This window comes from Lacerta agilis, chromosome 17, assembly GCF_009819535.1.
Source record: "Lacerta agilis isolate rLacAgi1 chromosome 17, rLacAgi1.pri, whole genome shotgun sequence".
Classification (NCBI taxonomy): Eukaryota; Metazoa; Chordata; class Lepidosauria; order Squamata; family Lacertidae; genus Lacerta; species Lacerta agilis.
This window is the reverse complement of record NC_046328.1, coordinates 35,273,525-35,287,436: the sequence shown is the minus strand read 5'-3', so window position 1 is coordinate 35,287,436 and position 13,912 is coordinate 35,273,525. Positions and strand designations below refer to the sequence as shown.

At 51.8% G+C, this 13,912-nt stretch overlaps 1 protein-coding gene across 2 annotated transcripts in view; it reads left to right on the top strand.

Moving 5' to 3' along the window:
* Positions 1-13,444, top strand: part of OTUD7B (OTU deubiquitinase 7B) — a 43,293-nt gene extending 29,849 nt beyond the window's left edge. For both annotated transcript variants that reach the window (XM_033174636.1, XM_033174637.1), the window contains exons 4-12: positions 1,207-1,452; positions 3,841-3,942; positions 5,104-5,231; positions 6,634-6,746; positions 8,985-9,112; positions 9,473-9,622; positions 10,179-10,293; positions 11,070-11,154; positions 11,337-13,444. In XM_033174636.1, the coding sequence (XP_033030527.1) occupies positions 1,207-1,452; positions 3,841-3,942; positions 5,104-5,231; positions 6,634-6,746; positions 8,985-9,112; positions 9,473-9,622; positions 10,179-10,293; positions 11,070-11,154; positions 11,337-12,680 (2,411 nt within the window). In that variant the 3' untranslated portion in view covers positions 12,681-13,444. The remainder of the gene's footprint in view (positions 1-1,206; positions 1,453-3,840; positions 3,943-5,103; positions 5,232-6,633; positions 6,747-8,984; positions 9,113-9,472; positions 9,623-10,178; positions 10,294-11,069; positions 11,155-11,336) is intronic.
* Positions 13,445-13,912: the final 468 nt, after the last annotated feature.

Genomic DNA, 13,912 nt, shown 5'->3' with positions numbered 1-13,912 from the left:
GAGGGGACGGTCTCGATCGTGGATGTTTGCGGCACAGGGGAGGCGTGGCCCCTGTCCTCTTAAGCCCCTCGCCCTCTGCTGCGGTTCTGATGAAGAGCTGCAGTTCAGTGCGTAGAGAGCATCGGCATGGTTGCAGAAGGTTCCCGATTCAGTCCTCAATGGCTGCCAGTCAGAGTTGACAGTCCTGAGCTTGACGGACCCGAGAGTGCCTCCAGCAGTGACTCCACTTGCAAATAAGCCCAGCTGTTTGTGGCTTTGCGGTGCTGAAAACAACAAGAAGTGTGGTGGATCTCGTCCAGCATCCTCTTCGCACAGTGGCCAACCAGGTGCCTGGGGGAAACCTGCAAGCAGGATTTGAGCACAAGATCCCTCTCTCCTCTTTGCAGCTTCCAGCAGCTAGTATTCAGGAACATTGCTGCCTCTGACCGTGGAGGCAAAGCAGAGCCATTGATAGGCTCATCCTCCACGAGTTTGTCCAGTCCTCTTTTAAAGACATCCAAGATGGTGCCCATGGCTGCCTCCTCTGCGAGGAGTCAGGTCCGTAGTTTAACCATGCAGTACTTTCTTTTACCCTTCCTTCGTTAACATCGTTTCTGTTGTTTGCTCCTCTTTATCCTGGCCTTTGGTGCCTGAAATACGTATGTTTTCAGGACCCAGCCTTATTCCCAAGACTGTGATTTGTCTTAAAATCTTTCTAGTATTTAATTGTAAACTGCTGTAAATTCTTCCCCCGCCCCCCATGGAGGGTGGGGAATAAATTCAATACATCATAATACATGCAGGTCCCGCTTTCCAAACCCTCGCTGTATGAAAATCCACTTACCCAAACACAAACCTCGCTATGCACAACACAGATTCAAATATCCAAACGGCCGGAGTTGGCCTATTTGCTTCCTTCCTTCCTTGGAGTTGGCTGGTCGGTGGCAGCCATTTTCCAGGCAGGAACCACACAGGGAGGGAGGGAGATTGGACAAAATCAGTTTTTGCTTCGTTTCTCGTTTTGCTGGTTGGCCGTAGCCATTTTGGGAAGAAACCATGGAGGGAGCATCTTGGGGCAGGGCAGAGATGGAGCAAATCCCCAATTAGAAATGGTCACACAGGGGACCTCTCTGCATGAACGCTCGTCCTAGCAAACAGTTTCCCGGGAATGTGTTGCACTCTGAAAGCCTGCGCTGACAAAATAATGGCTCCCCTTTCTCTTTTCAGAGAAGCGCCTGTCTCGCGGGATCTCTCATGCCAGCTCCACCATCGTCTCCATGGCTCGCTCTCATGTCTCCAGCAACGGGGGCGGGGGCAGCGGCGGGGGGGTCGGCGGCAGCGGGGAGCACCTCCCGGAGATGCCCATCTGCACCTTCCAGCTTCCCGACCTGACCGCCTACAACGAGGAGTTCCGGTGCTTCATCGAGCGCGATCTCATCGAGCAGTCGATGCTGGTGGCGCTGGAGCAGGCGGGTAAGTGCCTGTGACGTCGACGCTGCGCCACGGCTGTTTTCTTGGGCGGCGGTTGCCTAGGACGTAAACTTCCCTGGGTGCCCTTTCCCCTCTGAAGACCAGGCCCAGCGCTAGACCATGGGGAAGGACTGCCGGGCTGGCCTGGCCTGGCCGCGGAAGCAATGAGGTGATGCCTGTCATTGGAATTCTACTCAATATTGATCCAGAGCAGAACTCCAGCGTATAGTTAGCAGAGTAGAAACTTCAACACGCTGCAGGATTCCCGATAAATTGACCAGAGGCAATTGTATTTCATCCAGCAGAGCTTTGATGCTACTGAAGGCAAATGAGCATAATGGTCACAAAATCCAATTCATTCAGGATTGGCACCGTCCATAAGAAATCCAGTTGCAGCAGACTCAAACTTGCAATGACTTCTAATAAGTCTAAACCTTAACACTATCTATGTACAGTGGTACCTCGGGTTACATACGCTTCAGGTTACATACTCCACTAACCCAAAAATAACGCTTCAGGTTAAGAACTTTGCTTCAGGATAAGAACAGAAATCGTGCTCTGGTGGTGCAGCGGCAGAGGGAGGCCCCATTAGCCAAAGTGGTGCTTCAGGTTAAGAACAGTTTCAGGTTAAGAATGGACCTCCGGAATGAATTAAGTACGTAACCAGAGGTACCACTGTACAGAACACCACACCAGAAGGAAAAGAGATAGAAAGAGAAAGTGGAACCCAGGCTCCTTCAGGCCTATTTTTATAGTCAGCATGACCTTGACAGCATGACCTTGACAGCTGTACTCGGCTTCTCTGAAGGAATAACCCAAAAACGAGCCTTCTGCTTGTTTCTTGCACACAGAGAAGCTTCCAGAACCCTCTTGAATTAATTAGAATAGGAAATATCTCTACACATCAGATCAAGACTTTCTGCACTAAGAAATGCAAAACCCACAATGCCATCAGCACATGCTCAGAAGTGGTCTCTTCTGTTTTTTTCCCTACTTTAAAATGGATTATGGGGCACTAAGGAAGCATAGCTTGGTGCCAGTGTAGCTGCATGGCATGCATTAGGACTCTGGTTCAATCCTCAACGGCGTCTCAGGTGGCTGCCATTTCCATTATAAGAGAACAAAGGAGGCGTTCATGGGAGGTTCTGGCACCCCTTTTTAAATAGAAAAATAGCACTGGTGTAGACAGTGCTGAGGTAGATAGCCCATAGGTCTACTTGGGAGTAAGGGCCTACTGATAAGTATGTTATTGTTATTTATTGATCACATTTATATAGCACTTTTTTTCCTCCCAGTGCGGTGTGGCTGGTTCTCCTCCTCCCCATTTTATCCTCACAACAGCCCTGTGAAGTAGGCTGAGAGATGGTGACCAGCCCCCAAGATCACACCCCGTGAGCTTCATGGCTGAGTGGGGATTCGAACCGAGATCTCCCAGATCCTAGTCCGATACCACACTGGCTCTTTAATTCATATCTATATTTCTATCCTATCATGTATCGCAGAATTGCAGCCGCAGAGTCTTATCTGAATTGAAGGGAAGAACAGTCCGTTGTTATAAATCAATAAATTGCCCAGATCCCTCCTTGCAGATAGCTGATGCTTTGAATTTGGGGGGGCGGGGGGTGGATGTTGGGAAATCGGACCACAAAACCTACTTTGTCACAGCTCCTGTGGCTCTCTGGTTGCACTTTCCTCGCGTTCACCCCATTAACATCCACTGACACCCCTCCTTTCAGGTTTAATTGTGGGTTGTTGTTGTTTTAAGAGGTAGATCAGGAAAAACCGATCTTCAGCCAAGCCAGGCCCTGACCAGCCTGGAGACTCGTTCAGGCAGCTCCCTCGTTCCTTTCCCCCCCGGGATGTTTGGGAGGCCCTGCGAGGCAGAATATTTCCGCGAGGTGTGCCGTCCTCTGACATAACCTGCTGTTGCTCCTCGGGAAGGCAGGGATGTTGGCCTGATCCAACTCCCTGCCTCCAAATACTGCGCAGACATTTCCCCCCTCTGGGTGGCATGAAAGGGGGTGCAATCTCTGGAACCCTTTTTGCAGGTCCACAACTGTTCCGGCTTCCCCTAAGATGTGGTTTCATCTCTTCTGCTGTTTTTGGGGTCCTCTTCCATCCAGCGATGGGGCTTGATGTTCCCCATCCTTTCTTGATTTTACTGCCTTATCTCTTGTAAACCGCTTTGAGGTGTTTTTTTTTTTAGTGGTGTGTGAATTTTATGAAACAAACAAAACAAAAAACTGGTCTCCTGGTGCGTCAAATGTCTGGTGAACTGTGGCCGATGTGGGCGTGAGGCTTGTAGAGAGAGAGAGAGACTGGGCTCGGAAATGCCCGAAACCTTGAAAAGCACGAAATAACTTCTTCCTGTTTGTTCACCTTGATGACCAGGTCGTCTGAACTGGTGGGCCAATGTGGATCCCAGCTGCCAGCGGTTGCTCCCCTTAGCCACGACGGGCGACGGGAACTGCCTGCTCCACGCTGCGTCGCTAGGTAAGACCTCCCTGCCAGCAACGTGATGCATTTTAAAAGCTTAGGTTCCATCTGCCCAGGCTGAGCCTCGCTTGCACACACCGCCGCGGCAGCCGTTTGTGCGATGCCATGCCCTCTCAGCAGCCATTTTATGTCCGGCACCCACCGCACCTTCCTCAAAATTCTAAAAAGTCGCTGACTCCTGGCATAGAATGAGGTCTTACGAGGCCAATTCAGATCCTCTAATACACAGCTTAACTGTGTGTGTTAGCATATCTATAAATGTTTATATGCACATGTAAGAATCTGCGCACACATGTGTTTGTACGTGCAAATATTTATGTACGTTACACGCTGTATATGTATAGGTAGGCTCTATATCATACCTATATCCCAGCGCATAGTATATGACTGACGTTCAACACTTCCAGTATCATCGTAATGTTTACGAGGGACGTTTGCCATCATAGTAGAGAAAATGAACGTTTTCCAGGGACTCAGCTATACAGCTGCAAATAAAACATTTTACATGTGTTGTAAAGTGCAGTATACAAGTGTGACACTAGATGGCGGCAGTGAGCTATGCAAAATTCATTGCATTTTTCAGAACTTTTTAAAAAGCATTTCCACAGCGTTTTTTATATGTGTGTAGATTCCACCCAGTATTGTTCGTGCTTAATGCTTTGGGGAAATAATGTACTGTTACATTTGTCCACCTGTTCGTGTTTTATGAATTTACAAGTCTCCTTGAGACATCCTTTTTTTTGGGGGGGGGAGAGAATGAATAAATATAAACCTACATATTTTCAAAAGAGAGCATTATGATTGACAGCTAACATTTTCCGCAGTTTTGGAGGCTAAAAGATTCCCCCGCCCATCTTATAACGCATATGAAACGGAGAGAACAATTATAGCAACAGATGGAAATTATAAAAGATGGCAAACAAAATTAGGAAATAGGCAGGTAGAATGAGTGCAGTTGCACATGGGTTAAAGTATTAAAAATCCAGGTACAGAATAGTTGCATTGAACATTTCCAGCATTATTGTTCCTTAATTTTTTTTGGGGGGGGGGGCGGGGATATTTATCCTCCTGGAAGGCAAGGGGTAGGTGGAATTAATGAATAGAAAGTTAATTACCACTTGTTTGGTTTTTCAAAAAAACTCTCTTTCCTCCCTGTAGGCATGTGGGGTTTTCACGACCGGGATCTGATGCTCCGCAAAGCCCTCTACGCCCTCATGGACAAAGGGATGGAAAGGGAGGCCCTCAAGCGGCGGTGGAGGTGGCAGCAGACGCAGCAGAACAAAGAGGTGAGGCCTGATCCTGCAGGGCCCTTCTGGTATCCTTACGACCAGACTGCACTGGCACCCGGCACTTCCTTTGGGCTGAGGCTCAGCCCTGGATCCCTTTCCTGTGCCTTGGAACACAGGGATGCCCACAAATGCCAAGCGGTTTTTTTTATGTCGGGGTTTCTAGCGACTTCCTTATTGTGGGAGAAAGTTCCCTGGGGGTAGGGGTGGTTCAGGACAGAGGTTTGCACCTTTGTCTCTATTCAGCAACACGTTACAGGACAAAGTCCAGAGAGTCTGCAAGAGTACAATGGTACCTCGGAAGTCGACCGGAATCCGTTCCGGAAGTCTGTTCGCCTTCCAAAACGTTCGTAAACCAAGGCGTGGCTTCTGATTGCCTGCAGGAAGCTCCTGCAGCCAGTCAGAAGCCGCATCGGACATTCGGGTTCCAAAGAACGTTCGCAAACACGAACACTCACTTCTGGGTTTGCGGCATTCGGGATCCAGGTACGACTGTATTTCCATTATAACACACACTACACAGGAAAAATGCACGTCATCTGAGCTGCTTTCCCTCTTCCCAACCACCACTTGCCACCCCGTCACCCCACCATATCTCACCCAAACACAGTCCTTTGACAGGTAGGTAGCCGTGTTGGTCTGCCATAGTCAAAACAAAATACTGTATATTCTGGCGTATAAGACTACTTTTTAATCCAGGAAAATCTTCTCAAAAGTCGGGGGTCGTCTTATACGCCGGGTGGAGAATCTGTAGTCGAGTATATCTCAAACTCTGTATTTTAACTGGAAAAGTTGGGGGTCGTCTTATACACCCAGTCTTATACGCTGGAAAATACGGTAAAATAAAAAATTCCTTCCAGTAGCACCTTAGAGACAACCAACTAAGTTAGTTCTTGATAGGAGCTTTCGTCTGAAGAAGTGTGCATGCACACGAAAGCTCATACCAGGAACTAACTTAGTTGGTCTCTAAGGTGCTACTGGAAGGAATTTTTTATTTTATTTTGTTTTGACAGTCCTTTGAAACACTTACTCAAGCCATTATTTTTTTTTACTGGACATGGAGAACCCTCCTTGTACCTCGCCTGGTTTTTAACTCTTAACATTCCCCCTTAACTGGCTCTTATCAGTTTTGTGGGCCGGCGTATGTGACGGTAGCCTCGCCGATAAAGGCTAACCTAAGTTGCACCTCGTTTTCCAAGCGCCGGTCATGTCCACACCAGGCTAGCTAGCTTTAGCACCGGATCCTCCCTGAGCATTCATGAAGACCGGGACGGTTAACCCCCAGGAGCAACCCATACCCTGCAGACTTCTTGAAAGTAGCCTCGCAGTGTGGAGAGAAGCCTTGATTTACGTGTCTGTTTCCCCTCTCTTTCCGTTTCTCTTCCCGCCACGACCACCTCAGTCCGGCCTCGTTTACACAGAAGAGGAATGGCAAAAGGAGTGGAACGAGCTGATCAAGCTGGCTTCCAGCGAGCCACGCATGCACTACGGCACAAATGGAGGGAGCTGCGGAGGGTGAGTGGTATTTCCCCGCTCCCCCCCAGATCACACCCAAGATGGTTACACTGTGCTCTGCCCTTGAAGCCCCCCCCCCCGAAACTTCAGGTGGTCCATAATGCAGGAGCAGGAATGTGTCTTGTCTTGCAAGAGCCACATTCAAGTGGGAGCGGATGTCATGAAATCCTACTCCGTAATGATCCAGAGTAGATTCCAACGTATAGTCAGCAGAGTAGAAACTTAAAACACATTGCAGGGTTACCCACCAAAAGAGATCAGAGGCAATTGGATTTCATCCAGCAGAGCTTTGATGCTACTGAAGACAAATGAGCTTAATGGCCACAAATCCAATACATTCAAGACTGGCAATGTCCATAAGAGATCCAGTTGCAGCAGTGAAAAAAAGAACTACCGTGTTTCCCCTATTTTAATACGTAGTCATAAAGTAAGCCATGTTGTTCAGTCGTTTAGTCGTGTCCGACTCTTCGTGACCCCATGGACCAGAGCACGCCAGGCACCCCTATCCTCCACTGCCTCCTGCAGTTTGGCCAAACTCATGTTAGTAGCTTCGAGAACACTGTCCAACCATCTCATCCTCTGTCGTCCCCTTCTCCTTGTGCCCTCCATCTTTCCCAACATCAGGGTCTTTTCCAGGGAGTCTTCTCTTCTCATGAGGTGGCCAAAGTACTGGAGCCTCAACTTCAGGATCTGTCCTTCTAGTGAGCACTCAGGGCTGATTTCTTTAAGAATGGATAGGCTTGATCTTCTTGCAGTCCGTGGGACTCTCAAGAGTCTCCTCCAGCACTTCTCACAATTCTTACAATTGTGAGAAATAAGACGTACCCCGAAAGTAAGCCATGGTGCTGCCATTGCCCCCTCCTGCGTCGCCTCCTCAGCCCCTCCTGCATGCACAGGGAACCAGCGAGAGGCGTGGGGGGAAAAGGCGCCTCTTGCCAGAGTTCTGCCCCTGCCCGTTCCTGACACGCGGGGAGATCAAAAGGGAGAAGCACGGGAGGGACGCCTCTTTCTGTTCCTGACGCGCGGGGAGCAGCAAACCAGCGAGAGGCGCGGGAAGAAAAGGCGCCTCTTGCCGGAGTTCTGCAGCCTGCTCCTGGCGTGCAGGGAGCCAGAGAGCGAGAGGCGGGGGTGAAAAAGACTCCTCTCACCCTGCCAGAGCTCAGGGGCCCTGCCGCCGCCGCCGATGCGGGTTCTGAGGAGACTTGTCCTTAAACACCAGTAAGAAGGAAATCCCTCCCTCCTCTCGTTTAGAAACACCAACTATCGAAGCTTCTCAAAAAATTATAAGACGGTGTCTTAAAATGGGGGGAACACGGTACAAACCGACAGTGGGAACCCGATTGACAACCATTGTGAGGGTGATGACCTTTTGGGAGCCCTGCACGGCTCAGGTTGGGGAGGATGGTGGGAGTTGGGAGTCCGGAAACAACACCTGGAAGTCCACCTGCTTCCTCACGGACATGGCTTACATCCATACAGGCTGGACAGCAGTGGAGGCAAACTCTAAATCAGTGTTTCCCACACTGAGGTCTCCAGTTGTTGGACTACAACTCCCATCATCCCTAGCTAGCAGGACCACTGGCCAGGGATGATGGGGGTTGGAGTCCAACAACAGCTGGAGATCCAAGTTTGGGGAACACTGCTCTAAACAGGTTGTTTGAAATGCATTGGTCTTGCATCGGGTCTCTAAAATCTGATCAGATTGCCTACACTTTGGAACTCCCTGCCTATTGATATCAGGCGGGATTCTTCACTTGCCGAGAACATTTTTCTTTAGACAAGCCTACTCAGGATTTTAGAAAACTGATGTGAGTCTTCATCTGCTCTGCCATAACAATTATAACTTTTCAGAAGACTTAAATTGTTGTTTTTAATTGTTCTTAGCGATAATTTTCCTTTATTCCTTTTTTGTAAACCGCTTGGAGGTCTGTTACAATCAAGCGCTGTATAAATTTTATTACATAAATAAGTTAATGAGCAGAACAGCGCTTTTCAGGCTGCTAGTTTAGAGTAGAGGTTGGGGGCGCCTGTAGCCTCTCTCAGGCGTCCCTGTGGTCCAACTCCCATCATTTCCCTTGGCCATGCCAGTGGCTGAGGCTCTCCAAGCCGGGCTGCCCCCTTTCTGGTCTTCGCCCCCCATTTCCCCCAGCTGAAGCTGTTTGCATTTTTGCATGCTGCCAGCCACTCCTGAGTCAAAACGTCTGACAGCGCTCCCCTTTCTCCCCCGCCACCCCACAGTGTGGAAGGCTCCGAGGAGCCCGTGTACGAGAGCCTGGAGGAGTTCCACGTCTTCGTCCTGGCCCACGTGCTCAAGAGGCCCATCGTGGTGGTGGCGGACACCATGCTGCGAGACTCTGGGGGAGAAGGTAGGAGCAGTGGCTGTGGACCCAGAGGGCAGACATCTCCTCCCTCCACTGAAGAGGGAGGCTGGGCGGTGGGCAACAGGCGTGGGGTTCAAACCAGATCAGGAATGAGGGGGTGGCTCCAGTCGTGTCCCGTACATAGAGGGACCCGCAGTCCCTGGTGGAGGACTTCCTTGCCCAGAGCAGGCACTCATGCAGAGTGCCATCGGGCAGACGCTGCTGCCAAGAGTTTCTTTGAGTTCCCGCCAGTGTTGTAGTGGACTGAAAGTTAACTCTTGCAACCCACAACTGAGGGGTATTTCTGTATCATCAGTAGGGTGCTCAGTTCCTTCTCACTTCTCTCTCTCTCTCTCTCTTTCTTAGCATTTGCTCCCATCCCTTTTGGTGGCATTTATCTGCCCTTGGAGGTCCCCGCCAATAAGTGCCACCGCTCTCCACTGGTCCTAGCCTACGACCAGGCCCACTTCTCTGCCCTGGTATCCATGGAGCAGAAAGAACCTCCCAAGGAACAAGGTACGTGCAGAGGGGCAGCGCTTCTAAGTTCTGCTTATGCCCAGCCGAGAAAGTGGACGGATAAAAAGTTTCCCTCCCTCTTGCACAACGCCGGAAGTCGTGGGCATCCAGTAAAACTGAATGTTGAGAGATTCAGGACAGATAAGAGAGGATTTTCCCATGCAGCACAGAGTTAAGCTGTGGAACTCATTGCCACAGGAAGATGGCCACCATTTGCCATCAAGTCTCAAGTTTGATGAGAGTGATAGGAAATCACTTCTCCAGCAAGTTATTTTAGCAACTCATAAAATATTGCCTCCTACTTTCCTTTCCTCTAAACTAAACAGTCCCAAACGCACAACCTTAACATTAACAGAGTCAGTAACTCCATCCCAGCTCCTGCCAACCTCCTTTTGAACCCGAGTCTCCCTCGAGCTGGATGGTGCTGGGTCTGCTTCTGAAAGGGGCGAGCTTCTCAGCCTTTGCCTGGCTGCCTCTCCCCCCTTTGCTTCCCTGCAGCCTCCCAGCTCTTGCCTTTCCCGGCCTCTGAAAGAGCCGTTCCTTTTTCCCGCCACAGCTGTGATCCCGCTCACCGACTCCGAGCACAAGCTGCTCCCAGTGCACTTCGCCGTGGACCCCGGGAAAGACTGGGAGTGGGGTAAGGACGACAACGACAATGTCCGGCTGGCCAGGTGAGTGGGAAGGGGTCAGTTTGGGGACGACAAAGGGGTGCCGCTCGGGAGGTCGGAAGGACTCAGACAACACAGTCCGGGGAAGGCATGGTCTCATCCAGGCTCTCACATCCAGCAGGGCCTACGTTCTTAAGGGGTGAGCTTGTGCTGGGTGGGATGAAGAGGATTGATCGGTGGAGGGGAGGGAGGTGGCAGGCGTGGAGAGTGGCTGCCTTTTTGAGGAAGGAGAGACGGCCACCTTGGAATCTGGCATTTACCTCCGGCCTGGAACGTCTCCCACTTAATAATAATAATAATAATAAAATTTATTTATACCCCACCCTCCCCAGCCAAGACCGGGCTCAGGGCGGCTAACACCAGGTATAAAAACAATTGATTAAAATACAACTTAAAAACAAGATTAAAATACAACATTAAAGTGCAGCCTCATTTCAGTAGAAACTCAAATCAAATAAACTGTTTGGGCAAGAAAGCGTCAAATCTTCACCAAGGCCAACTATCCAGACTGGTCCTATGTGGGCCAGAAAAAAGCCAGGGAAGTCCCCAAATATGAGTTCCATCACAGAAGGAAAGAGGAAAGGGGGGGAGGGGATCAAGTTGATTCCAAGCCAAAGGCCAGGCAGAACATATCTGTCTTACAAGCCCTGTAATGGTTTCTGAGCGCCATGGTTTCAACTTGTGGGAGAAAGTCAGGTACTTGGGAGTGTTGGAGAGATCCTGCAGGGAGCCTTGCAGCTCTGACTTTTGACTCTGCCTCGCATCTTGTTTTCGTTTAGCGTGACGCTCTCGCTGGAAGCCAAGCTGCACCTTTTGCACAGCTACATGAATGTAAAGTGGATCACGTTGCCTTGCGAAATGCAGGTAAGGGAAACCTCCTTCCAGTTCCGAGCAGGGCAGGTGTCCTATAAGCCGAATCCTGTTCTGCTCTGGCGTGGTGGAGGGAACAGAAGACCCGCCCCCCTGCCCTGAAAGAGGGCAAAGCAGACCCTTGCTAAATCCTCTCTCTCCCTCCCTCCCTCCCTCTCCTGCCCCATTTTCCCCAGGCGCCTCTCGCGCAGCCCGAGTCACCGACCGCTTCTGCGGGGGACGATGCCCGGTCGGCGGCCGACTCGGGCGACTCAGACAAGGAGTCCGTGTGCAGCAGCTCGGCCAGCAACAGCGGGGGCAGCAAGAGCAGCAGCAGCAAGGACAAGGAGAAGGCCAAGAAGGAGCGGGAGAAGGACAAGGAGAAGAAGCGGGCCGACTCGGTGGCCAACAAGCTTGGCAGCTTTGGCAAGACGCTGGGCAGCAAGCTGAAGAAGAACATGGGGGGGCTGATGCACAGCCGGACGGTCAAGGGGGGCGTCAGCAACGGGCAAGGGGGCGAGACCCTGGAGAAGAAGAAGAAGAAGGGCTCTGTCAAGGTGCGGAAGGGCAGCAAGGACGAGGCGCTGTCCAGCGACTCGGCCACTCCGCCCGAGAAGCCGTGCGCGGCGGGCAAGGCCGCCGCCGAGAAGCCGCCGGACGGCTGCAAGTACAGCAGCGACGTCCGGCTGAGTTTGAGCATCCTGCGGGCCGCCATGCAAGGGGAGCGGAAGTTCATCTTCGCCGGGCAGCTCAAGACCAGCCACCGGCACCCGTTCCAGGAGGAGATGATCCAGCGGTACCTCTCGGATGCTGAGGAGCGCTTCTCGGCGGAGCAGAAGCAGAAGGAGGCGGAGAGGAAGGCGGCCGCGGCACTGGGCAGCAGCGGGGTGGCGGCCAAGAGGCCGGACTCGGACGGCAACCCCCCCAAAGGCGAGGAGGGCTTGCTGGGCACAGCGTACCCTCCGGGGCTCCCGCCATACGGGCTCCAGAGCCCCGACCTGGCCGCCGTGGGGGCTAAGATGGCTGGCTTCCCATCCAGCTACTCAGGGGTCTTCACCATCCCCCGCCCCTCCATGACGGGCGGCGTGGAGGGCTCCCACCCGCCCAGCTACCAAGAGAGCCGGAGGCAGCTTGCCGGCGGTCCCTGTGGCCCCCTGCCCCCCTACGCCACGTTGCCCAGGCACTGCCCTCCGGGCCGCCCTCACCCGTACCAGACCAGCCCTTCCCACCTGGGCGGGCGCTTCTCTCCCACCGAGACGGACACGCCCCCCGGCTACGTGGGGGCAGACTGCGACCCCTCTCCCTGCCCGGGCCTGCCCGCCAACGGCTTCCGGGAGTACGCGGAGGCAGGCGGCTGCTCTCCGAAAGTCGCCGAGCACAGCAAAGCCCGGCTGCTCTACAACCTCCAGCAGACGAAATGCAAACAGCCGAACTGCAGCTTTTACGGGCACCCGGAGACTGGGAACTACTGCTCCTGCTGCTACAAGGAGGAGCTGAAGCGCAAGGAGAGGGAGAGGGAGGCCTTGATACACAGGTTCTGAAGGGCCGGGCTCCGGACTTCCTGGCCCCCCCCCGGACCCACGCAATCCGTGGGCAATGCAATAACGCGTCCTCCCTTCCCCTCACCCCCCACGCCGCCTCGTCGAGGAGAAGGGCTGGCCGGTGTCAGAGGGGGCGGCAAGCTGCTGGTGGGGGGCGTGGGGCGGAAGCCGAGACCCCCCCCTCACTTCCGGGGGAGCGTGGAGAGAGGGCAACAAAACGCTGTTGGAGAGCAGAGGGGATTGGCAAAGGGTTGGAGGAAACGGGAAGGTTTTAAGTTATGCAGGTCAGAAGCCGCCGAACCGAGCAGATCTTCTAGACCAAAGCTTTGAATTCCAAGGGTAAAACATACATGGTGTTGAAGGGGGGGCGGCTTTCTCTTTATCTGCCCCCGACGTGATTTTTCTTTTTTCATTTCAAAGGGATTAAACCCACCACCCCTACATTTTCCCCCCAAAAAGTTTGAAATCTTCTTTTTCTCTTTTTATTAAGTAATATTAACCGGCTTTTTGGATTTTTTTTAAAAAAATATTTTTAGGTTTTCTCCCACCCCTTAAAACATGACTATTTTTTAAGTCGGAAAAAGGACCTCCCCTCCTTTCTCTTGAGTCTCAACAGTTCTGTTACCTCCTCCTGGTCCAGATTCTGCCCCTCTCCTCCCCGCAATTCTCTCCGGCCTGTTGCAGCTAGCTTCGAAGCCTTTTTAGATGAGTTGGGCTTGAGATATTCTTTTTAAAAAGATATATTTTTTATTAAAGCAAACAAAAAAAGCGCCCCCCTCTTGTAGGGAGCTGTGGGTGGGGTGGGCGAAGGGAGGGAGGGGAACCACCAAGTCGCAATACTGAGTGTGTGTGTGCGTGTGTGAGAGAGAGATTTTTACTGTGCAAAAAAGGAAAAAGGAAAAACCCTCCAAGCCTGTTCTTGAGATGGTCATACCTACTTTGGGGGCGAGGGGTGGGAACGGAAACCAGAACTTGAATCGGTGGGGATTTCGTTAACAGCAATAAACTTCTGCAAACAACTTGAAAACCGGGGGGGACGGGACGGGACAAGAGAGAGTTATCCGGGCATCACTGTGGTTTCGATTGCCACAGCCCCTCTACAACGCAGGTTACACATGTGTGTGCAAATTCTCTTACCTGCAGAGAATCACTTCCCGCACGAGCTGTTTTGTTTTGTTTTGTTTCTTTCTCCTAGACTACCTCTGTTCTGCTGAGTAGAAATAATCTGGCTC